Source organism: Melozone crissalis, unplaced genomic scaffold (assembly GCF_028551555.1).
Source record: "Melozone crissalis strain CALT ecotype California unplaced genomic scaffold, PUWL_Pcris_2 ptg000006l_1, whole genome shotgun sequence".
Lineage (NCBI taxonomy): Eukaryota > Metazoa > Chordata > Aves > Passeriformes > Passerellidae > Melozone > Melozone crissalis.
The window spans coordinates 40,785,033-40,811,268 of NW_026535784.1; the positions used below are offsets into that span (position 1 = coordinate 40,785,033).

Below are 26,236 nucleotides of genomic sequence, written 5' to 3' on the forward strand. Positions count from 1 at the left end.
GTAAATTGGTCTTCTTGATTATGGTAGTTAGGAAAACATCTGTTTCCATTTTCACATGTTCTCTGTTTTGTTTTGGGGTTTTTTTTATGATGAAGATCACTACTAATGTGTACCAGAATTTGATTAGGTATTGCATTGATGAAAACAAATCAACTTGCATGCACGTCTCACTAGCACTTGTTGAGGACCAGGATTTATTATTATGATAAAGACAGGGGCTGGGTCTGTTAGGTGAACAGATGTGAGTACAAGAGACCGTACAGCTTTGGTCTGGATATTTATTAGGATTTATGTAATTTGACAAGTCAGTATTTTAACATAGTTTGCGAAACTATAGTATATTTTATGCAAGTTGTGCAATATAAATGAAAGCACGTTTTAGAAGCTGATCTTCAGTAACAGTTGATGCTGGTAAGCAAAGGGACAAGTTAAAATGAAGAAAAGTGTTGCAACTTGCACATATAGAAGTGGAGTGATTTGGTAAATGATCAGAGAGATGAAGGCCATTTTAGGAAAGGGCTGCTACCAAAAGAAAATTTAAGCAAGCCAATAGATCCCAATAGTCTCAAGCCTGAGACTGACAGGGGAGCTGCAGATTGTCTTCCAGGTTTCTCTGACTGTCTCTGTCTTCTACAAGGTCCCATTGTCTTCTGTCCTTCCCACAAGCTGGGAATTAGTGAGCACAGCATTATCTCTCCCAAGGGAGAAGCAACCTGACATTACCTAAAATGAAGAAGAGGGGAGCCTGAATGAATTAACAGCAATGAGCTGAAGGCTCAGTGCTTGCAGATGAGTTTAACAGGTGGGCTGGATGTTATTTATAGCAGGGCAGGTAGAGGCACGGCCGCCTGGGGATTTCATGGGGTTTAACTCAGAGAAGCTTGGTCTGACCACAGGTTGGTCTGGATCAAGCATTTGTTTTGCAGGTAATACAGACTGTCATAGGTAACTCAGAGTGACAATGACCAGGATTGCTAGTTGGAGATAAAGTTCAGAATATGGTGAAGTGTGTGAAGGCACAAGTTGGCCATCCTCCCATCTCAGGGTACCCATCTCCATGCTTTATGGTACCTTGCCATGCTCCACCTAATGTCCAGGAAAAGGCTATTAGATGACCATTATAACTAAAATTAATATGGGATGAGAATAAACAATACACTGTGGGACTCGTTATTTGTCTTCCAGATGCAGGGGGTGAGGAAAATATGGGAGTTACTGTTTACCTTACAGTTCTTGTATTCTGATGGCCACAGTCCAGGCCCTGACTAATGGTTTTGAAATGCTGAGGACAGAAGTTAAACAGGCATCTATATCCCAGACCCCACCAGGGAAACCCTGATTAGTGTGTGGAGGGTGAGAAGCAAGGGAAGCGCTGGAACCTGAAGCCCAGCCAGGAGCATAAAACCCACAGGGCTTGTGGCTCTTGCAGGTAATAACAAAGGGACAGTGTCCGTAGGAGGGTAAGGAGGCGGCTCAGGGAAGGGCAAGCCAGGAAGGCAGAAGGCTGAGGAGCCAGATGGTGTGTGCTGCACGTTTCACCATGGCTCGGGGAAGGCACAGCGATGGATCTGCAGCGAGACGTGCCCCCATGTGGGGCAGGACCCACCGCACACCGGAACCAAGGCCGGGCAAATGGAAGCTCTGAGGAGCCTCAAGTGCCTGCTGGGAAAGGCAGTGGGTAAGAACATTAGGAAACCTGGCAAGCACTGCTGGCAGTTTGTTTTTATAGCTTCGTTGGAACAAGTTTCACAGGTTTCCAGAATGCTTCTCATACTGTCTGATTTCTCATGATGTTACATAGATTATCTGGGTCTTGGTGTAATTATTCTGTTTTAAAATATCCTAGAAAAATGACATGCAGGAGCTTGGGACAAATGGAAGTCTGGGTTGCTTTGGTTTTTAGGTTTTCAAGAAACAAAGTATTGTAGCTGTACTATCTGAGTAGTGAAGAGAAATTCAGAAAGAAAAGGTGGTAAACTTCAGAAATTGAAGCATTTTATTAGGCCATGAGCAAAGAATTATAGCCCGTGCTGTGAGTATAAACAACTCACCCATCTAAGTCAAATGACTAAAAATATAATTTTCTACTTAGTGAGACCATGACTTTCTGTCAGAGTACAGCTTGATTAAATATCTCACCACCATCAAAAATCCTGGTGAGGAAGTTTCCTTGCTCTTTTTCTTGCAGAGGTTTTACTGATTGTGTTATTTACGAGGGACCGACCAAAACCAGGCACATGTTGCTGGGCACGATACAAAGGGTAGGGTAAGAGGTAATCTTCCTGCCTTGCAGAGTAGTATAGGAATAGACAAAAGGGGGAGAGCAGTAATACATAGCAATTAATCTTGTGATGATAAATGGCATGTTAATTCTCCCTTTTTGGCAGAAAAATATTGTTTAGGGATTAAGAAGATAAGAAATAGGGGAAATTTGTAGTAAAGAATAGGGAAAGAGAAGATAAGGGTTGTGGAGCACTGCAGAGGTGGAGGGACTGAGATGAGATTGGAACAAGCTTGGATCAAGCATCAAGAATGGCTTAAGCCCAGTCTGAAGAGAGAGAATATTTTCAGTTCCTGCTTTTGCTTTTTCTACATCTTCTCTGCTGGTGTCGGTGCCCGGTTGTTGACTCCACAAAGTTCCTTTTGGAAAGCTTCTGTGGCTTGGGTCAGAGGAATTCCTGTCTGAGGGGACACACTGCCCTTGACAGAGGGGTCCCAGCCCCTGGCACGGCGTGCTGCAGGGGGGGAATGGGCTGGGGCACCAGGATTCCTCTCCTCTCCTCTCCTCTCCTCTCCTCTCCTCTCCTCTCCTCTCCTCTCCTCTCCTCTCCTCTCCTCTCCTCTCCTCTCCTCTCCTCTCCTCTCCTCTCCTCTCCTTCCTCCAGACGAGCCCTGAGAAGCTGCTCTCCCAACCTGAGCCAGGCTTTCAAGCATGCAGAGAGTGTCTTGCATTTGAGTACGAAATGTGGCGTGATATGCAGGGTTTATAAGCGTTACAAGAGTAAATGGACTCTTTTTGTACCCAGGTTATTAGAAGTTTATCAATAGGATATAAATTCAAGTTGCAATTCTGAAGGTATGTCTGCTAATGATACAACAGGTGCAGGGGTTGCAAGAGCAGTCATAAGAAACAAATAATGTAAATTATTGTAGAATTTTAATGTAAATTATTGAAGAATTCAACTTAAAAGCCAGGAGAAAACCTTTACTAAAAGGTAAATATTTCTGAAAGTCTCAATTCAACATCTTCAGATATCTTAGACACATTAAAAATACCCCCCATCTCAAGACTGGTATCTTAGAACTTATTAAGTGTTTTGTCTCTGCAAAACACTTGCCTTGTAGAAACAAGAACTGGAAAGTTTGTTTGTTTCCCTAGAATCGTAAATTCAATTCATTATTACCGTTTTAAATGTGAAGTCATTCAAAGACAAGATTCATTTAGCTTCCTGCATATACAGGAAAAAACACAGTAGAAATCTAGCCCTTGAAATTTTTTCTATAAGATTAAAGTAATTTAAAAGCTTAAGCCTTTTTTATTAAGCTCAAAATATGTAAATTAGATAGTTGGATCTGTGTTTTTCAACTCTGGCTAAGAGCATGCTTGCTTTAGAGCAGCTAAGTAGTGTAAATATCTTTCTTCACCCTGTTTATTGTCTAATATATTTCAAAACCATTTTTATGTATTGTGTTAAAGTGACTGTCCTTCCTTTCACCAATCAAATCCATTCCCAAAATAGTTTCCCAATTTGTGTCTCCAAATACAGATTTTTTAAATTTGTCCTTGGTTTTCCTAGTTTGGATGTGTTTGAAATACAAGAAAAGGTCTCTGAGGGACAAAACTAATACAAGTAGAACTGCACTATTTTTTGTTAGAAACATGATGTCAGTGCTTGAAAACACTTAAAAGAGGTGGAATTTTTTTTAAATTATATAGAAATGTGGTACTTAAGGCTTCTTTTCTTTTCCTTAATAAAGCCACAGGTGCACATGGCTTCTTCCTTCCTGGGACGAGAAAAGTGACGCAACCCAGTCATCACACATGACCCCTCCCCATGTGCTGTGTGATGGCTGGGTTGTGTCCCTTTTCTTGTCCCAGGGTGGCGTGAGCTGATGGCTCAGCTCTGATGGCCACAGCAGCATGCAAGCAGCTCCCTTGAGAGGCACTGGTCAGGAGGAGAGCAGGAATGCACCTCTCCAGCTAATTTCCACCTTGGGTCTCGTTAGAGCAAACTGAGGCCGCCAGTTGGACCGAAGCTGGGAACTCGACGTCTCTGGGAACGGGTCCAGGAGCAGTGACCACCGGGTGTGCAGAGCCTTCACCAGCACATCATCAGGGCAGGTGGAGCTCCTTGGGCATGGCTGGGCTCAGCCAGGGTGCTTCAGGTGAGAGGTTACAGGGTTTGAAACTGGCTACACAAGGTGCCCTGCTCTTATCACCGTCCCAATAAGTGTGTCTGTCTGGACCCTTCCTGCTACAACCAGCTCCTCCACCTGCTCAGCTGGCCAAAGCCAGCACCTGTCCTCACTTCTCCAAGCAGGCTGGTTTTAATTCACAGCCCTGAAGTCTCCCTTCCATCCGTCCAGGGTTAAGTTGCTGTATTTTCCAGGCAATAGATAAAAAAATAAAATTGACGAATGAGTTTAGCATATGACCATCATGCATCAGTTATTTAATAGAAAGAATAGCTGGAAGGTCCATCTACAGCTTGTTTGCCTTGTACATATGGGAAATGGAATTTAAATTACCACATTGCTTGAGGAGCAGTTTGTAATCCCACTATAGTGAAGTCATGTTTTTCATGGGATGGGAACAGCAGATAGTAAGAGTTTCTGCAGTTAGCATGATATCAAGTGTGATGGCAAGACACTTTAAAGTGTTTTGGCTGTAGATGGAAATGTTCAGATGCAGAACCAGCAATTATACCTCCCTGTGAGAAGACACTGAGCCAAGCTGCCATCAGCTTGCTTGTGTTTGCAGCTTGTCTTCCAGGATACCCACAGCTTGATCCACATTCTCATTGAAAAGGCAGAACAGCTTCCCAGAGCCTGTATTAGGATCACCTTTATGCAGAGTATGAGGTTTTCCTTTCTTTCTTTCTTTTTTTTTTACAATACTTTTATTGCCTTTTTTGGTTTGAAAACTCCTAATTATTTTCCAACTTACTGACAACAGGCATCCTTCCTAGTCTAAAGTCTCTGAACATGGAGGGGGTCATGAAAGAACTTGAAAACCATTATAGTGTGAGACAGGGCAATGCTCTGTATTCATTTGGCTCTAGGAATTGTTAACAATAATCCCATCTGTAATTTGTAGTAAATATACGTATAAATTAGTAAAAATAGGAATGGTAATAGACCAGTCTGTGAATTTGTATGCTCTTGTGCTAAGTGCTGTACAAATACAGAAGATAAATTCAGCCCCAGCACCAAAGGGTTTTTTCAGAGAGGTGGCTGCAGACTGGTGGGGGAATATGCAAAACCAAAACAACAGGGCCATGCTGTTGGTTCAGCTGATGTCAAAGATGTCTGTGGATGTCCTGGTGTCTACAAGGGGTGTCTTCCAGAAACAAAGGGTTAATGAGAGTCAAAACTCTGGCTGAAGATTTAATGGTCAGTTAGTGAGGGGGCATCATCAGAGCCAGGAGGGAGGGATGCTCAGAGGGCATGACACATGATAGATGTCCCTCAAGGATCAGGGCAGCACTGCACTCTGTTAGAAGTTTGAAGAACAGATCCAGAACCAGATGCAATGAGAGGCAGTTTATAAAATATTCATTTGGTGGGTGCAAAAACTGCACCATGCTAGCGTGAGATACGAGAAGGTTAAAATATAGACAGTCATGTATCTTCAAATATTGATCTCAGGCAGTATTTGACTCGCTCTTCCTGCTGTGCATACAATGCTTAAACCTTCCCCTCCTATGCACAAAGGGTACAATTAATATTCTCTGTTCCTTACTCATCTGAAAGCAGCAGCTGTGGTATGAACTCAGTGTTGAAGCTCTCCCTCCTCTCAGTGGAGAAAAAAAGGCAAGCACCAAGCACCAGGCAGTCTTCTAGAGAAGCAGGCTCTGACACGAGGCAGGTGAATGATTTTTTCAGTGTCTCTTGTCTGGATAATCTTGACATGATGTTTGACCTTCAGACGGTTAAAATTTGCTGAAAGGAATCCTGTGCCAGGTCTCCTCTTTGGTTAAATCCTTTATTAAGTCCTGTACATTTTTAAGCCTTAAAAATAACATATTTAAAAATGTAGTAAAATCTTCTAACAAACTAGAAAAATATTGTTATTACTGCTATCATGTTGTTCTTGTTGTTGCTGTTATTTTTATTGTTAATACAAAAAGTCTTCTACAAAACTTTTTCACTAAAGTTCCCAGGAATAATCCAAACTACTTTTTCTAAAGAAAATATATTTTCAATCCTTATATCAAACAGGAAGCAAGTTAAAATTAATTTCTCATTGCTAATATTTCCCTGTTAAGAACTGGAAACCATTCCTGTGACTTAGGGAGGCATGGAGTCTACATTTCCTGCTATCATGTAAGGAAATTTTCTAAATGTCAGTGTTGTAGTGTGTTTGTTTGTGGCAAAAAAAAAGATGCAACACCAATATTTAACACTTGGTTAAGGACAAAATAAAAAATTTGTTTGGCTTGGAAGGGACTTTAAAGATCATCTAGTTCCAACTACCCTGCCACAGGCAAGGACACTGCCATGAATTCTTGTTGCTCAGTGCCCCATCCAACCTGGTATTGAGCACCTCCAGGGATGGGGCATGCACAACTTCCCTGGGCAACCCGTCCCAGTGCTCCACCAGCCTCATAAGAAGGGATTTCTTCCTAATATCTAAACTAAACCTGCCCTCTGTCAGTTTAAAGCCATTCTCCCTTATCCTGTCACTACTTGCCCATGTAAAAAGTCCCTCTCCAGCTTTCCTGTAGGCCCCCTTTAGGCACTGGAAGGTGCTGTAAGGTCTCCCCAGAGCCTTCTCTTTTCCAGGCTAAACAATTCCAGCTCTCTCAACCTGTCTGCAGAGCAGAGGTGCTCCAGCCCTCTGAGCCTCTCCATGGCCTCCACTGGACTCACTCCAGCAGGTCCGTGTGTGTCTTATGTTGAGGCCCCAGAGCTGGAAGGAGTACTCAAAAGGAATTTATATCTAGAGCTATCCAAAAATAAAAATGACTGATAAAAACGCCACTTTCTAGCCTCAAATAGAAGCAGTAAAAGAGTAAAAACAAAAATTTCCATAGATTTTTCCACAAGTTCTAGTTCTGATGAGCTTTAAACTACAGTATTTGAGTGTCTCCACAGTTACTAATTCAAGTGTCAGTGAAGCTGATTTGAGCTGTTGATCACTTTAGCAGTTTCTGTGCATGTTCAAACATGCACATGTCTCATCAATTTCCCTAGATGAACAGAAACGTGAGTGGCTAGATGTGTCTTCTTCATACAGACAGAAAAAGAATCCAATTTAAACCAAATGGGGATAAAACAGATGTATTTAAACATTAAACAAGCCACCTTCTATCTTAGGGATTTCAAAGTGAAATGACTTTAAGGGAAATATTATTTGATATCATGTGTGAGCTGTGCTTTAGGACAGTATTCTTGACTGTTTAAATGGGGTAAGTAGGTAAAATAAAGTATCTCATTATGCACATGAGCATTATGATGACCTACTGCTTCTTTCTAACATGAAGAATCTTTAATTATTGCATCAGGTTACCTTCTTTCAATCTCTCATGACTTTATAGCACTTCATCATCATCTTCACAGTAATTTTCTTTCTAAAAAGTCAATAAACCCTCAACCTTGAACCAAATCTCCTTATTCCCCTCCTGAATCTTCTCCTGCAGCTATTTTCTGTTCCTGTAATGTTGTTACTCCTGATCACTGAAGTGAGGGGATCATTGCTAAGTCAATCTCTATATACTCTAAATATTTGTATATCAGAGATGTATTTAAGGAAACACTCAGAATGTACTGAAATAAACAGGAATTCTAGCATTTATTTCAAGCTGTTGAAGGCTTAATCTCACATTTCCCTGACAGTTTGTCTACTAGATTTTTTTAGCGCTCAGTAGAAACTAGAAATGAACATTCAATTCTGTTTACTTCTACATTCCATGAAATTACTTTGATTTAAATTCTGAAACTGGGTTAGAGGTGAAATAAACCTGAAACAATCTGAAAATTAGGACAGTTTATCTTTTTAGAAAAATGCAGATATGTGAATGTATAATCAAAAATAGAACTAGATTTGAGCTCATAAATGAAAACTAATTTCCTGTGTTGTTTTTAGGACAATTGCTCGGATAACACAGCTGAGAAGCTCATTAAATTTGTTTGGTCATATAAAAATGAATCTCTTTGTCCAGATGGAAAAGGCAACTCAAGGGAAGTTGACTCTTATTATAGGTAAGTGATTTCAGCTTTTGTTAAAATGAATGCATGCAAAGCAACATTCCTTCATATGAGTGTCTTCTTGATTGCCTAATTAGAGAGATTGTTACTAATTATAGTAATGACTGTCAGCGCACAGATTGCATGGACAGGTTTATGGCACCATTATGGGAATTACCTTTTTGCAACCAAATATTTTCAACAAGTAATTTTCATATGGGTGAAATCCTGTTGCTGTAAATGCTGACAGGTATTGAATAATTTCTTCGAATGATTGGTCAGATCTTTCATCCAAGCTCTCTTCGACCTTGCCTTGGCCCATCAGACCCCTGTTTCACCAAACCCTGGACCCTTCTAGCACATTCTAATAAGCCCGCCCCTCCTTTTAACATAATACAAATAATATAACAAATTAATACAATGTAATTGAACTATATCCTATTTTAACTTAACTTTTATCTCTTAACTTTTATCTATAACAAGCAGACATCTGGGGCTTCTCAGTAACTCAGAGCAGCCAGATAAAGTTGAACAAATGGTAAGAATGGATACAGGATGTGTGTTGTACTGTAAGCCTTCTTTGGTAGTGATGAGCATGTAAAAAACTGCATTAGCTGATAAGGCACTTGAGCTGAAAGTCTTTATTTATCTCAGTGAAACACTGGGATTTAAATGAAGGAGCACAGAACTTGAAACTAACTCTGTTTCTTCACTCCTGTGTCATGCAGCAAAAGAGAGATATCATACCTCAGACTGGTAAGCAAGGTAAGAAACCATAACTTTATTATAAAACAAAATTAATGATTCCTTTGTGTACACTGTGCCCAGAGCAAAAGAAATCCAAAACCACTGCTTTCCCTTTGTCAGGGACTACAGGTAAGGTTGCCTGGGTGAGGAGGAAGTGTTTGTTTTTACTCCAACACTGTGGGCAGTTATTTTCAGAACATGTGATTGACAACCCAAAGAACAAGGTTTCTTTATTTTTTATAAATGCGGTCTTGATATTACATAATTCTCTAACAATTAAATTTTTGAAAGTTAGAGGATAGGTCTCAAAACTCTTAAAATCCTGAGCTTAGAGTCTCTGTTATGAGTTTCTGCTGGTTTTGACCTTCAGGATCTCCTCTTTCCTAGAAGGAAAGCAAACTGGAAAGGATGAAAAATACAAATTTTCTTTGATAGCACTTACTTTTGCTAGTGGAGGTGATGATGCAGAGCTCCAAAGTAAAAGCAGAGAGGGAAGCAATAGTTTAGGAATGTCTCTTCTCAGCCTCTGCCCAAGATCTTTTAGGGTGTTTATTTGGTGAGGGCTTTTTTTGCTGTTGCTGAGACAATGAGCTGGAAAGTCAGAATATGAAGAAGATGGCTTAAATTTCAGTGAATTCTGGTTTAGATGGCAGATGCTGGATGTAAGCTGTTGAAAGTGTTGTTATAGATAGCAGATAAATCATTTTAATTGTTTCCATTAAAAATGTTTAAAATCATAAATAATATAGGTTGCAAACAAAATGAGACAAAGCAAATAGTACAGTAATAGATACACACCCATATTTATACTGTAAATCAAATATATGTAGTTACAAAGTAGAAATCCATTATTTTTAGGAATGTTGGTAAGCATTTCCAAAGAGATGTTGCATTGCTGAGGCTATTCTAGGCTAATAGGAAAATTATTTGAATTGTTCCGCAATAACATCTTGTGTACTTGTGTCATGACAGCAGATTTCTGAAACGTTACTGAACCAAACTCATTCTTAATTCCCGTGATGAGTGACACAGTGAGTGAGAGCAATTATCCCAAAATGTAGCTGTTCTTTTATTCTCAAACTGATGTATATTTCCACAACACAGTGACTGACTGTCTTCTAAATAACCAAAGTTCAGTCTTTAGAAACTGCTTGCACGCTACTCTATTCAGCTATGTGGCTCAGCATTTGTGGTGTGCAAGGAACTGCCTGTGCCTATTGTTTTTGTCCCCAGATTAAAACTCTGAAGGCTTTGGCAGTCTTTCCTGAAGTCATTGGGCTCTGAAAATGCTCACAATTTCATTATGTTGATGTCAAAAGTGTTGGAATTTTCAAAGGCCTACCAACCAAATACTGCAAATGACAGTAGCTAAACTTTTTCATTTTATACGATCACTTGTGTGATTTGGAGACCATTACATCCCCAAATGTACATCTGTTGCAGCAAAGGGTTACCAGAAACATCTAACAGGGATATCAAGACCATTGCTCAATAACCACAGGCATTATTTTGCAATATTTATTGTGCTCTGCAGGCGTTTTCCTGGGATCAAAACTTGGCTGGTTTTATTAACAGTATTCGCAGTTGTGTCACATGGATTGTTTCATGTTATTAGAGCTGAATGCTGTGAGTTGCTATTTCAGAATTGCAAGTTATAGATTTTGCAGGAGTGCATTTGCATGCTGTAGCCTCTAACAAAATGCTGTGTAATTTAAATACCACCTTTATCCAGCATGAGTCCCTCTGGTATGTATCGCTATCCAGGAAATGTGTCTGGATACCTTCCCCACTTAACCTGCTTGATTTTACATGACACAACCAGGTGCACTATTTTCAAGATGCATTCTTGAGTGTTTAGGGTTAAACCAACCCAAGAGAAGCATACAGGTAGCTGTCACTTAAACCAGTTTTCTGGAAATGATGTATGGGGATTTCAAGATGACCTTCATGTTCTTTACCAGAACTCAGCCTACACACAGACACAAGTACAATCAGATGTTTTTACTTGCATAGCTAAGAGACACGATTGGTTTTTTTCAAATGATTTGCATGTCTTTCTGTAAAGAACTACTCTTCTTAAGCAGCAGGTGAGGAAAAGAATATGGGTAAGATACTTGGGGAGGAATGTGAAAAGAAATTTAATATATTTAATCTTATTATACATTTTTCTACATTAAATTCAACAGGCTGCAAATATATTTGCTACAAAGCTTTGTGTAAGAAATATCTCTATAAGAAAATACATCTCATTAAACATTTCCTGTAAATAAATTATCCCAAATAACTGTGTTTTGCAAGAGCAAAATTGTGGGTAGGCCAATAAGAAGAGCTAAAAATGCCAGGACCCCATTTCTGCAACTCCCTTGCTCATTTTTCCTTATGTGTAGTGAGCACTTGAGCAACAAGAGTGCTTGAGTTCCTCTTCTGAGTATGTGCTGTGTCAGTGTAAATAAAACTTGTAAAATTGGTTCCTGGACTTTTTTAGTATTTTGCAATTTCTGAGCCTTATTCCTGTTTCAGTGATGTTGGAAAATGCTGGAGTAAGAAGAGTTGTTTCCAGTAGGGATGGAGGAGTGTGAAATACTCTTGTGCTTTAGACTCATGAAAGATAAGGGCAGTGAAGCTGAGGTCTGTGTCCTAATTAGGAAGGCTGAGTCAAGTAGTGTAGCTAAGCTAAAGCTTTAAGGCATCCCACTGGTGGAAAAATGTGTCAGATAATGGTAATGTGATCTTCAAAGTTAAATTACATAATGGCCTACCCATGCTGCGCAGAACTGAATAAACAGAAAAGTATCTTTTTATCTTTGTATCATAGAACATGAAAATGGGTAATTAAAAATGGGTAATTACAACTTAGCAGTAGGTCAATTATAGAATCAGACTTCTTTAAAATAATATCAGTCTCTTTACCAAAGTTTATACGAAGTAATACTTGAAAATAAGTAAAATTTTAAAAGTTTGAAAAGACCTGGGAGACAAGTCACAGGAGAGGGGCTGTTCTTTTTTAACCAGTACACAAATAAGGTAGGGTTGGCAACTGTTTCCACGGTCTACATATTTCTGTCATTCCTGGCAGAACAGTCCAGAGTGAGAGCACATCAGTTTCAGGCTGAATACATGCTGGAGGCTGGTATGCTGTGACATCACATGATGTTTAACAAGTCATTTGTGGTCATGCCATCTTCTTACATCCTCTTCTGCAGGAGTGGAGATGCTCACAGGACCCAACTCCTTTTCCTCTGTTGTCTCGAGAACAAATCCATTATACTGCTGCAGAGTGCCATAAGATGTAAAAATTGAGTCTGTAGCACTATGCTCGAAACACCTCAACAAATGTTGGTTGAATATGTTATATTATAACAGCAACAGAGAAAAAACTTCAAAGTTCTTCATGTTAAGCACTTCAACACTGCTATTTCTTTTGGAAATGTCTATAATGCAAGAATGCTTAGGCAAGGAAAGTATATTTAGGACTAATGAGAATCTGCCTGTATATAATTCTGGATTCAGCATGCACACATATTTGCTTCATCTGTTCAACCCAACGCATATTAGCAGTAAACTGAGAAAAATACAAGTAATTAAGTGCCTTATTATGACATTGAACTACATAAAGCATTTCAATTTACCCATGTATAGGAAACAAAACCCTGTTTAAATGCCTCCTCTTAGGTAAACTGCTGCTCTCTTGAAATTTTGAGATGGCCAGTTTTCACCTTCTTCACAAGGGCCTGGAAAACATAGCACTCTTGTCCTGCAGGAGCGCTTCCTTGCTGAATGTCAGCCCTGAATAACAAGGGCATGTGGACATTCACAGTAACTTTATTTCCATTTCTCACACCTGCAATGTGGCCAATAATGTGTTGACAGATGAGTCTCCCTGGCATGCACCGCTTCCTATAGGAGTACAATGTATACAATTTCTGTAGAAAATCCTTACCACGCTGTAGACCCACTGTAGACCCAGTGAACCCCTGAAACATCGTGGGACAACACAGCGAGGTAAGTGACATTCATTTCCACTCTACTTGTTTGCATACTAGCATTTCCCACAAACTGGAGAATTATTTACAGGAGAACCGCGCAGTAGGTGAACTCCAGCTACACTTGTGTTTGCCACCAGCTCAGAAAGAAATGCATTTGGTGTGACTTCTACTCATACTCTAACTGTTACTTTAGCCACTCCACTTTCATTTGCAGTCCCCTTTTTCCACCATGCCATAATGCATTAAACACATAAAGCCACAGTCACTCAATACTATCTTCCCAATCCTCATTCAGATCTTCTGGCACACATGAAGTCTCGATTTAGAAGAGGAGGTCGCATCTTTCCATACTTTACAAGACAAACCCTTGGCACAGTCACATCGTTGGAAAATCTCCAGTCCATGGGAGCCTTTCTTGCGCTGTTTGGTGCACACCTCCCCCTGATGCAACACAGGCTTGCAAATTTTGGTCCAGAAGTGGCGAGCACAGCAGTGTCCCTCAATGCAGTCTGATGACCGTAGGCAGGGATCGCCTTCATGTCCTAAAAAGAGAAACCAAATTACTTTATCTCATGGAAAAATGTGAAACTACAGATTCATTCAGACTTATGCAAACGGAACTGAGAAAAAGGAGAGGTGATATTTCCACCTGTGGCTATTTGAAGGATGTAAACACAAGAGAAAATACTAATTAGGAAGATTCAAGGGTGTAATTCATGAGACCTGCCATATGACTTAGTAAGGAGAAATTCAGCTGCAGGATTGTAAACGGAATTACAAGTGTTCAATTACATGGCTGCTACAAGAGGAGGATGTCTGCAGTCTTGCACAACTGATAACATGATTGTCAGTCCACATCTGATACAGAGAAGAAAGCAGATGCTGTTTCAATCACAGGAACTGTCGGTTGACATTACATCACTTTCTGAGTCATGCTGTGATCCCTCACAACAGACATTCACTCCCTGTGAAATTACTGCCTATCTCTGGTTTCCACTGCTGTATCTTAACAGCAGTAACATGATTCATGACCTGAAGAACAGAGCAGTCCAGTCCAAATGGGATCTTACCCTTTATGTGTGACAGCTTGGATCGGGACCTCCCCAGGTTGTGCCATCCCAAATCCTTGCTCGCATAATGACCATTCTTCTTGTTGCGTGGCCCTTCTAGAGCAGGGATGTGAGGAGTAAGGATGCTTTCAGTCACTGGTATGCAAATACCTACAAGGAAAAGACAGCCACTCAAAGATTTGAATGAGAGGAAAAGCAGCTGAGAGACATGCCCCGACCAGGTCAGGATGATGAAAGCACCGGGGTTTGGCCTCAGTGAAGCTCAGCTGTAATCACATGTTCATCTCTGGTTCCTGGCACTTAGGCTCACCACAGATCTGCTTCACTCACTGTCAAACAGTCTCTCTGTCACTCTGGCTTGATGGTCTGAGCCCCTGGAGAGCTTCTTACAGACATCTCTCTCCAGTCTCCATGGAAATGCAGTCAGTATGGTTATAACTCTCCCCAGGGAGAGTAGATTCAGGATTCATTAAGTCTCCTTTGCTTCCTTACAATATGACTTCTGTGCATTCTTCCAGGGAATCAAAGTACACTGAATGTAGAGCTGTGATTTTAGGCAGCATTTTTGTGTTACTTCCCCACAAAATATAAGAAAAGACTGGTAGTACCTGAGCCCTATACTACTAAAGAAAATTAGACAGAGTGGAACAAAGTAGACAATTAAGTTTTCTTGGCTTAGAAAAAGAAGAGCTACCACCCAGGAAAAGATACTGTTGCTGGGAGCACTCATAGCAACAGATGGTGCCAAGAAGGCTGATTTTGTGCAGGAAAGGCCATGGCTGGCAGCCATACCGTTGTTGCAGCGGTTCCCGGGGCAGCACATCCCGTCCCGGTGGCAGCGCTTCTTCTTCCTGCGGCACACCATGCACGCGGACGTGGCTTGGTGAGGGCTGTGGCAGTACCGCCCCACCTCGCACTCCTTGTCGTTACTGCAGGGATAGGCCTGGAGGGGAACAGAAAGGTCTACAGTAAGGCACGCCTTTGCACAAGGAATGGATGCAGCCTGTTAGAAAAACAAAAAATAAAATGAGCAAACAAACAAAAAACATGAAAAACTGCCACTGAAACCTCCAAAATAAAACAGTAGCTGAGGTAACAATTCACGGGGCTAGGAGATGCAACTAGGGGTCCTCCACTGCAGCCACACAGCAATCTTTAAGCTCACACAACTGCTGGTCATTCCATAAAGAATAAGAGATGCTTACTCATGGTTTCATCTTTCCTTACTTCAAACATATATGAGCCCAAGAGAATTCATATTTTTGTGGATTCAGGGATCTGATTCATAGGCAAGAGCTTAAAACTCTACAATGAACAATCAATACAGCCATGAAAGCCAGTAACAATACTGAAACACACCCTCCAAAAGGTAACATTTAATTTTAAACTCTGAGGAGGTATTCTTCCTTTGGCAGATGTCAAACACACTGGGTTATTATCAATAAGCTCAGTGTTGTCACCATGAGTATCTGCATCACACTCAATCAAATGTCTGTAACTGCACCACTAATGCCTGGCCACACCAGTGGGAGTCCTTGGAAGTGACCAAACGTCACTGGTCAGCATTTCACTTTGATAACCTTTCATTCCCTTCTGGTCTCAGTATACTCCTTATACCTGCCACCTGCTGAACAATACCCTATGGTAGGCACCATGGAATGTATTACAGAGCACAAAATATCTTCCATGTATAATTCCCTACAAGCAGATACATGGGTACACAATTCTTCTCTATTCATCAAAACCAGCATTACCTCACAGGAAAACAGACTTTAAAAAGGAAAAAGCAAAAGCAAAAGCACTGCATTCTCCCATAAAGATAAAGAAAACTTTGTTCCTACAAAAGGAAAAGAGAAGATTCATGAAAGAGACACAATGATACACACTGCCACATTCCAGGATGCTTTCTGCTGACTCCCACACAGCTACAACTATGCTATCTGTTTCAATCTAATTTTACTGCCTGTAAAATTAATTACAGATTTTTTCCCCATTCCTCAAAATTATTCTTGAAGCACTTGTTTAAATAAAAAAAATGACAATAAATTTTGTACACTTCCTGAAAAATTACGTTTACATTTCCTCAACTAATTTTCTCCAGTATTTCAAGTAAATAAAACTATTGTTTTTCAAAATGATTTTTCAATTAATTGTTCACCCCCCCCCAAAAAAAAGCTCAACTGACTACTTTCCAGTGTAGAATGATTACTTTTCTGTAATCATTTTTGAAATCAAAACATACATTTCTCTCAGAAAAGAAAAACTTCAAGGTCTTTAAGAATACATTTTGAAAGTTGTTTCTTTAGGTGAAGAAACTCTTGTTTACCTATTTTCATGTGATTCTGATGAGAATCACATAAGAAACAAGAGGTCTTCAAAGAAAACCTAATTTCTCTCATGTCAGTAGTGGGAGGGGAAACTATGCCATTTCTCATGTGACTTCATGAGTTGTTTGTCAAAATTTACATTACAGTACCAAAAGTGCTGGCTGGGTATTTCCCAAGTGTTGTTGCCTCTTTACTTCTGTCCTCTGAAAATGTGCCTTTGAGAATTTTTCCAGGGTGCAGCTGTTTGGAGTAATCTGAACTATGTGGAAGTCTTTTAACCTTAAGAATGGACATTTCCTCAAGAGGAGGAAATCAAAGAAGGACAGATCTTTTAAGCTAGAAGTACCAATAAAAGACAAATAGAAATACCTTTTTGGTACTCTTAAGGCATAAGCAGATTCTACTTATTCTAAGTGGAGCTAAAGTGCTCTTTCCTCAATCTCATCACTCCTGTCCCTCATTTTTCCAAAACTAATAAATAAAACTGACTTAAAATTTATTATATAGTTACCATAAAAGTAAGACTTATTTAAATTGTACCCTACTAACCTATGTATCTTACAATGCAAAAATAAAGCAATTTTATATAGATTTGTGCATGGTTATACCGAGTTTGGAAAATACTAACTCTGCTAGCTGGAGGAAACGCAAATAAAAAACAGATGGACTGGCTAAAACCTGGAGATGAAGGCATTTTAGACCCTTGTCTGTCATCAAGACCTTCACAACCGCATCTTTTTTCCAACATGGGCATGTGGCATACACCTGCAACTTGTCAGCAAGAAGCCTACTTGCAGTTTTATTTTGGTTCCTCAAATAGCTTCTCAAAAAAAAGACTTCCCTGATCCTGAATGGTGCTAATGAATGCTCTCACATACCATATCTAGTGATGGTTTTACTTTTGGCTTTTAAGCTGAGTGACATGAAAAAGATATTTTAAGATATGCATCTAATTGTCAGCTCTACACTCTGTCCTTGAGAATGGTGAAAGTAACAAAAGACAACTTCAAAAATTGCTAGGAAAATCAACAGAACTCAGCCTTTCTTCCCAATCTAGAGCCCATTCCTAAATAAAAATGATACTTCTGAATTACATTAAGCCAAAACTGACCTACCTAAGGCAAATGACTGCAGCACATAAAAAAATAAGTCTGTTACATGTAGCTTAGATAATAACTAATAGGTCCACTCAAAAGACCAGCTACCAGCCAGCCATACAAGAAACCCTCTTGCAAATGCCTGCTGCCACCAACTATTTTGATCTGCCAAAATCACTATCCATTTATAGCCTGGCTATCAATCACAGGACCTTGAAACAAAAATGTCTCTATAGCCTTGTGTCTGTTTCCTAGTCACTAGACATTCGTTAGAATAGACATAACTCCTGCTCTCAGCAGAGTAATTCCTATTGCTGTGTAGCATTCATCATAGAAACAGAAAAATAAAATAACATATTGTGTACTTAGCCTTGGCTAGCAGGAGGGAAATGCATTCATAATTATTCCTTTATTGCCAGTTGAGTCAATCTAGGTATACTTCTTTAAAATACAGGGTAAAGAAAACATACTTGTAAAAACGTGCATGTTAACTATTATCTATGTAAAAGTCAAGATTTCCAAAATCTCCTGCACCACAGTGCCTGGAACAGAGTCTTTACGTTCAGAGAATTGAAGAGAACATTTCCTATATACAACACAAAGACACAGATCAGTCCCAGATGGAGAGGGAAGAAGCAAGCTGTAAACCAGCTCTACTTCCCCAGCAATGATAACTAATTCTATAAGGCACATCATCTCTTCACATTCTTCAGCTACACGTATCATTTTCTGGTTGTAAATCTCCATCCACTAAACACAACTTTGATAGCATGGGAAACCAGATGAAACTGAGATAAAATACGTAGCACTCTCTGAAGCTGCATTTAAACAATCTTATTTTTTTATCCCACTTGCAGGCAATCAAGTCACCCGTAGCATGACATGAACTAGATGTCCTCTGTGATAATGAGTCACATTTTCAGAATGTGTTGTCTGATTAAGAGCATTGTTTACTGACATGGTTTTTCCTAAGCCATTCCAATTAGCTTTGTATCCTTGTATAAAAGATACTGTTGATTACTTGTCCAAAACTGTACAGCAAAGGGATTTTTGCAATGTTGGAGGATTCAGGCTAGATGTTGAAATGGGTGTTGCTTGTGCTGCGCCAAAATGTCACCTTCATCAGTCCACCAAGACTAACCCTTACCAGTCAGGTCACAACAATACTGAGATGTTAAACTTTTCTCTTAGGGAGAGAGAATATTCCTTCCCTTCTGAATTTATATTCAAAATTTCATGAATGCATGATAGAAATACTCAAGGAAATTTATGCAGAGGATAGAGGACAAAAGTTGGGGATTTTTATAGTTGAACAAGCCGTTCCAAGCACTAAGATCTTCCTTTTTATATTAACTTCCCAGGAAGGCTGTGTAAGGAACTGATTGTCTACATTTTATGGTTAAGTGGGTAATGTCATTCCCACGATTTGAGAATCATGCAGCAGTGAGGTTTATGCTTACCTTTGTCTTTCTCCTTCTGACAGAGGAGCTCTTAGCCCCTTTTCTCAGTGCAATGACACTTTCTTGATATTTTTGCTGGAGTCATTTGCTATCACACATATTTTATAGGTACCACAGAGTTTCACTGCAAGCTGTAGCAATATTAAGTGGTGAGACTGTTGTGCTAAGAAGTCAAACAGTTTGAGTCTCTCTGTCTGGCACTATAAAATGTAATGGAGAAGCACTCCAGGGGGAAGAGTAAGACAGACGCTGTAATGTGCTGAAGGGTGAGAAGACTGATGGCAAACATACTTTATTGAGCTTTGGGAGATAAGGTCTTGAATTTCAGCATGGCCTCCAGCAAATATTTGAAGACCATATTCCCAGCCAGTGTCTTAATCACCAGGCTCTCAATCTGCTCGTATTAGGATGTTTTATTTGTTTTTATGCTGAAGTACCCCACACCGTACTAGGTAATAACAAGTCAGTGAAAGGCAGGAAGAGTCACTGGCATTTTTACCTAGACTGTGTCATCACTTATCCAGCACAAGCAGTTGAGACACTGCTGGCTTTAGACCTGCCTTCAACGCTGCCAGGAGCTGTGCCCAAATAGGTGTTTTGATGGAAAAGATATCAGTAGTGATTCCCTCAGAAGCAATTAACTTTTTTTAAAAAACACATCATAAAATCCAAGTGCAGAGTCAGTCCTGGCAGAAAATCATGGCTACTACCCCTCCCAGCAGAAGAAACAGCATGGAGGTTGTCCATTAGCCTTTCACTGCGGATGCCAAGCAGCACTCAGTGAGACAGATGAATTTCATGTACCACAGAAATGACAGTACCACTGCATGTATTGTTTTGCATACCCTGCCAGACTTGGTCCATACAATCATTCCCTGATTATAGTGGGGACTGAGTGGAAGAGGAGAAAAGCTACAACCAGTTGTACAGCCAGGAAGTGAGAGCTCTCCAGAGCTACCAGGTCAGTCCTTCATCATCCTCTCTCACTTGGCAACGAGGCAGTAGCCATATTGCAAAGGTGAGACAAGGGACTCAAGGAAATGGACACATATATTAACCCTGGAATGGCCTTGCTTCCCTGGTACCCATATGTCAGAAAGCTAATTTAGGCTTTTACTCAGTTTTGTACATATTATCCCTATTTACTAATATCCTGTGCAAATACCTGTGTCACTAGGCTGTGCTACCACATACTAAAGACATCTTCTGCTGTCAAAATCTCTTCTATATCACATCTACACAATCTTTTATATTCATACAATGTCTGTGAGACTGGTTGCCACAAATGAATTGGTACTGCAACTCAGTTTATTATTCACTTGTTACTTAAGGAAAAAAAAGTTATTTTCTCCATTTCAATTAATCATTCTTCTGTACATTTTAAAATAATGACTGTGAAGGAGATGGAAGCTGAACTCTCTGTAGCCAATATGCTGGCTAGATGATCAAAACTGTCCTGAACTATAGACAAGAGGACAGAGTTTCCAACCTCCACTTGAGAGATGAACAAAAGAGCTTGTTTGCCTTTAGTCTTGGGCATATTGCTTAATATTCCAAAGCCATCAGGCACAATGAAGCAACCAACTGGCTCAATCATGGTGAGAGTCTCTCCTTCCCATCTTGCTTTGGACAGGACAGAACTATCTTTCAGAGCAAGGACTTGATCCCCATGGAGCAAACATATGAAATAGCCACAGGGGTGCCATGTTTTCTTTTTCTTTTCTCTTTCTCTGAAGAATTAGTAATCCAAATTAAAAGCATGCCAATAAATTAGGAAATGCAAACATATGCTTTAACCGAGTAGCCTGCTGTCAAGACTAACTACAAAGAATGCAAGTCATTGTTTGGCTCCCCAGTTGGGCCTGATTCTGAGTTGGGTCTCAAATTTGTTTTGGCTTTTAACAGATCAACATTGGTGGGACAGTTGTATGCAACATGTGGCCTGTAGAGCTAAATGAATACATCACATGTGGGATTTGTCCTACTCGCCTCTTTGGAGACAGAGTGAAGATTCTCTCAGAAGTCTGAGAGAAATCCTAACATGATCTCACAGGATACAAACCTTAGTAACAATGGAAATAACAGCTCTTTATCCAGCACCACATGAATGTGATAAAGCAGAATGGAGGGGGTAAGAGGGGAATTCAAAGCCTTTTAATAACCAACAAACGAAGCAAACTCCCAGCTCTTTGTGGGTTGTCTTTTTCCCTGCAAGGCAACTAAACTACTTACTGAGAGCTTCTCAGGTGTATCCAGAAAAATCCACCTTTGACAGACTCCAGCCTAACTTTCTCCTAGCTGCTAAGCAGACATATAGGTTAAGATGTGGATGAGAAATTACCATTATTTACTACTTTATTATTAATCCCAAGCAAGAAAAGCATTTATCAGCAGCCATCTGGAGTGATGTATTTTTCCCACAGCACTGCTGATGTAGCTTTTTTCTATTCTTAGCTCAGCAGAGGCATAGATGATAGCGAGGGATCTCACTGTGTGCAAGCACAAAGCCATGGTTAATTTATCCCACAGAGGAAATCATGCTGTGCTCTCAGACAGCTCCAGACATGGATCCTGTCTCAGACTGAAAAACCAGAAACTCTCAACTCTCAGTGACTGCTGTGGCACAGATCCTTCCTAAAAGAAAACCTTAACAGTAGTTGCAATGAAACAGTTTTACTTCTTTCAGTTACCGTAGCAAGCTTAATGATTCAATTTTTCTCACCAAACCTTGTTACTGTTAATATGACTCTGACCCATTTCTCTCTCAGACCTAAAGAGAAAAATGCCATATTCAGCCTCTAGATTCAGTACAAGCACTTTCTTCTAGAGATAATTTATTTTTAACTCTTCAATTTAACACAACACTGCTGTTACTTGAGGTCTGATTCACAGAGTGCTACATCATGGATACATATATTGCAGCTTCCAAAGATCATTCCTTCAAACTGTGTGGATAATGGTCCCAGAAGCCTGCATTATTAAACAATAAATATTCATTTTTCAAAGGAATTCTCAATCCACTGCTAGACCACCAGGGAAAGAACATTTCTATGACCTGCAGTAGTCCAGCTCTCATGATTTGCTAGAGCCAAAGAAAACTCAGATCTTAACAACCAGAAAACAAACCTCACTGGGGTCCCTCTGAACCAACTGAGGCAAGACTCACAGGGGTCCTCTCGCAAGTTTTCCTTGTCCAAATAATAATGCCATGGAAAACAACATCCTGTTCTGCAAGCACTAAGCAGTTTTGGAGGGAGCTGTGCTCAGGGGGAGTGTGTAGCTGCATCTGGTGGAAAGAGAGTTCAGACTCCTCCAAATAAACAGGGGAGCTGTGCTGCCCTATTTCACACAGCACTAGTCAGTGTTAGCAGCGACTCTCCCAGTGCAGACAGGAAAAAACCTCCAAAGATTTTCCTGAATGATATCTCACTCAATGTGACCCTATGGGTCACTCAGCCCACACAACTAATTTCAACAAGCATTTTAGGTCTAGAGTATCTAGATCACTTCAACCTATTCTATAGCTTATAAATCTACACCTTCTCTTACAGAACTACCTACATTTTGTGTCCTACTGGGAGAACGTAGTGTCTGTTTAAAGCTGGCCTTGGTTTCAGAAAGACATATGGAGGAAGGTAATCTGAAAGAATGCAAGTGGATCAGCAAAATTTCCTGGAGGATACTATTATCTCAGTTAAACTTGCCTTAATTTAGTGCATTTTACATGTGGCATGACAGTATAAACACAAATGTTTAACACATTTAGAATAATCCACCTTAAAATTTTATTGAACTTAATTCACCTTCAATTCCTCACCATACTTCTGTAAATTTTAAAACAATGACTGTGAAGGAGGTGGAAGCTGACCTCAGTAAAACCAGGTAAAACCAGAAATGAGTTACATTTCCAGGTAACTTAAAGGGCAGCACAGTATGTCCAAAATATGCACAGATGTACATTGCTTATCACAGAACAGCATCAAACTTGCTCCAGAATACAGCATATACGTTGTTGTCCCTGAGGGAGCACAGCTATAAGTTTTCCAATTCTATCCCATCTTTAAGACAAATTATCACCCTTAGGTCCATATTGGCATCACTCTGCTGAATTCTCTTTTCTCAAAGAAATCAAACTATGTTTCCTGCTCCATGCACAGTGTACATACAGAGGTGCTCAGCTTTTCCCTGTCTACCTGGTATTGTGACCATGATATTTCATGGCAGCGTTTCCTCCTCAACATTTTGAGAGATCACCAGCCACCTACTCTGCTTGATTTTGAAGGTGGCTTCCTGCTCTGTAGAACTGGGACCTTACAGAAGAGATGATTAAAGAAGGTACAAAAATTTGGGGAACATTCAGTTTGACCCCAAATCTTACAGGCTCTGTCTCAATGTGTCTGATTCATGTTGTTTGGTGAACTAGCAGCAGCAGCATCACAACAGAGCATCAAAACAATGTTAGGTAATCTTTGAAGTCAACAGTGTAGCTCTAAATCAATATGACAGGAAACCTCCAAGCCTTGATTTTACGTCATTTTCGAATGCATCACCAAAGGCTGCTCAAAGAATGAAGGTTTGTTAACACACATTTTGTTCTATGTCCAGTCTTTTCAGCAGACTGTTCTTGCCCTTTTATCTCTGCCTTTTCCCCACTCTTTTTCTGAAGGTTTTTCTTTTTAGTTTTGTCTCTAATTGGCTATTTATCACCCATTTCAGCATGAGTCTTCCAGATTTCTGATCAACATGTTTACTGCAATGGATGAGCAGTTGGAATACTAAGAATCTAAATGAAAACAGCTAGCAGACCCTATGGCTCCTAAAGTACCAGGCATTAAACCAGAGGGAAATACTCAGATGATGTGGTTGGGTGTAGATTAATACTCCTGGAAACTGGCAGTGAGTTACTGCTTAACACCTGGGTTTGAACATCTACAAATCATGGCACACTGTCAAGGTGGAGCTTTTACTGGGAGCCATCTCTGCAAGCATGTATACAGAGCAAGAAAAATTAGATGACAGCTTTACCTTCTGTAGTATTCCTACTAAGCAAGTAAACTGCCTTTGCTTTCAAACATTCACAAATTCTAGAAAAGCGAGGGGGAAAACCTGTCTCACTGAAGTCAGTGCAAAAGCTCTTCGTCTGCTACACTGCCTGGAGAGAAAATGCTTTCAGGTTATAAACATTTGTGCAGCATCTGCAATCCTCACCCTGGAAATTACTCTTTGCTATTCCTTACAGAATACACTTTGCATTGCAGAATACAAAGCATTTAAGACACCATTTTTCAAAATGCGCTTTCTCTGCTTCTCTTATTTAAAAGGAGAGCCCTGAAAGCATGAGTTTGTGGCAGATGGAGAGACAGCCAGATGCCTTATGTCTGAAAAGGATGAACTGCAGTCTCCACCTCAGCAGATTGCTGACCACAATCTAACATCATTACTGAATGCCAGCATTATTCTCTCCTTCCCTGATGGTCATCTGTGTGGGAACACCTGACTCATATGGCTCTTCCAACCCCCAGTTCTTTCTCTATGCATCAGAAACCACCACTGACATCTGATATTCCGAACACCTTCCCTCTTTTCCTCTTCTATGTGAGTTCCTCTGCAACATGATGGCTGTGACTGCTCCATTGCAGGGGGAGCTGAGAATGCCAAAGCACCTACAGAGAATGGAAATCAGACATCAAAATTCCATCAGCTTTAATGTCAGAACAACCAACCAACTCTGAGGTACCTGCAACAGCTCCCACTTTCCAATCTCTTGTAACACAGATGATTCAGAGGCATTGCCACAGAAGTCCGTGAGTTTTAAGGAAAAAGAAAGAAACAAAAAAAGTTATTATTTCTTCAGTTTTTACAATTGGTCTGCACGAGTGAGACTGACAAACAGGACAAGTCAATAATGCAGCTGGGGGCTTTCCTTTTCATAGCACTAAGAAGGATTACAGTATGAGAGTATAGCTTCTCATCCTGACTCATTCTAGGAGCAGGTGTGCTTGGATGAGGAGCCAGCAGTGCCTATGCAGTGGGCGAACCTGCAGAAAACCAGTTGTCCTGGGAAAACACTTGGTCACAGCCTCCTGAGGGCACAGGCAACCTCTGTGAAGTGCTTAGACTCATACTGCTGCTCAGCTGACTCCTCAGTAAGAGTAAAATGAAAAATTGTAATTCTAGGCTATTAAGGCAAATTATCACAGTTTACTCAATGAAGGCCAAAGTGACAAAGGGAAAGGATTCCTAAAAGCTCCATTAAAAATGCCATTGTACTCTTATTATATGATTAAGTTGGAACTGCCTACCAAACTTCAGCCTGTGGTAAATAACGTAGCAATCAAGGTTTCAACACTATTCACCCTTTTACCCCCTTTTATTTTAAAACGCTCCTGGTTAATTTTGCACAAACAAGAAAACAGGAACAGCACAGCAAGGCAAGAATAGCTTGTGAGTAAAACCAGATGAAGACTAACATATTTACATAGTGTAATGACTTCACTATTAATTCAAACAAACCCAGACCCCAATTCTCAGAAGACAGAGCGAGCACATGCAGTCCAGGAGGCAAGAACAGGGTGGCTTCAGACTACATTTATGTCTGCAGCCCCTGAGTTAGTAGAGACTGCTCTTAGTTTCAGTCTGCAATAGTCACTGGGGGACCATCTTTCATTCCAGACACTGTACTCCGACTACACCCTCTTCTCAATCTTATGGGCCCCTTTCCATTTTCAAGCAAGGCTTCCTTAGTCCTAGGGACCATAACACAAAAGGGACAGAACAGTAGGATTTCAGAAAATATCTGATTTGTAGGGAAAAAAACTCCACCTAATCCAAGGAAATGAAAGAAAAAAGAGAGGAGAAAGAAAGAAAGAAAGAAAGAAAAATAATCCTATACAATTTCTGAACCCAGCCAAAATGGACACTGTCCTATTCTAGTCATCGTTAGCAAGCAATTACATTGAATTCTGGCATTTAACATGGAATTAGCTCTAAATCTCTTCTCCAACCTCAAAGTAAACTGTTCTGCTGCTGAGACATGCATTTATCCTCTTCCCTGCTACCCTTTATCCTATCTTCTGAACTTATGTTTTCAAGCACTCTCTTCTTGTCTGAAAATAATATTCTTTATGTGGAGTTACAGAA

The 26,236-nt window shown here is 40.2% G+C and overlaps 1 protein-coding gene across 2 annotated transcripts in view; it reads right to left on the bottom strand.

The window, feature by feature from the left end:
• Positions 1–9,223: 9,223 nt before the first annotated feature.
• The window catches only part of DKK2 (dickkopf WNT signaling pathway inhibitor 2), a 74,351-nt gene continuing 57,338 nt past the window's right edge, over positions 9,224–26,236 (bottom strand). For both annotated transcript variants that reach the window (XM_054293284.1, XM_054293277.1), the window contains 3 exons: positions 15,005–15,155; positions 14,213–14,362; positions 9,224–13,684 (listed from right to left, as the gene is read on the bottom strand). In XM_054293284.1, coding sequence (XP_054149259.1) covers positions 13,434–13,684; positions 14,213–14,362; positions 15,005–15,155 — 552 coding nt within the window. In that variant the 3' untranslated portion in view covers positions 9,224–13,433. The remainder of the gene's footprint in view (positions 13,685–14,212; positions 14,363–15,004; positions 15,156–26,236) is intronic.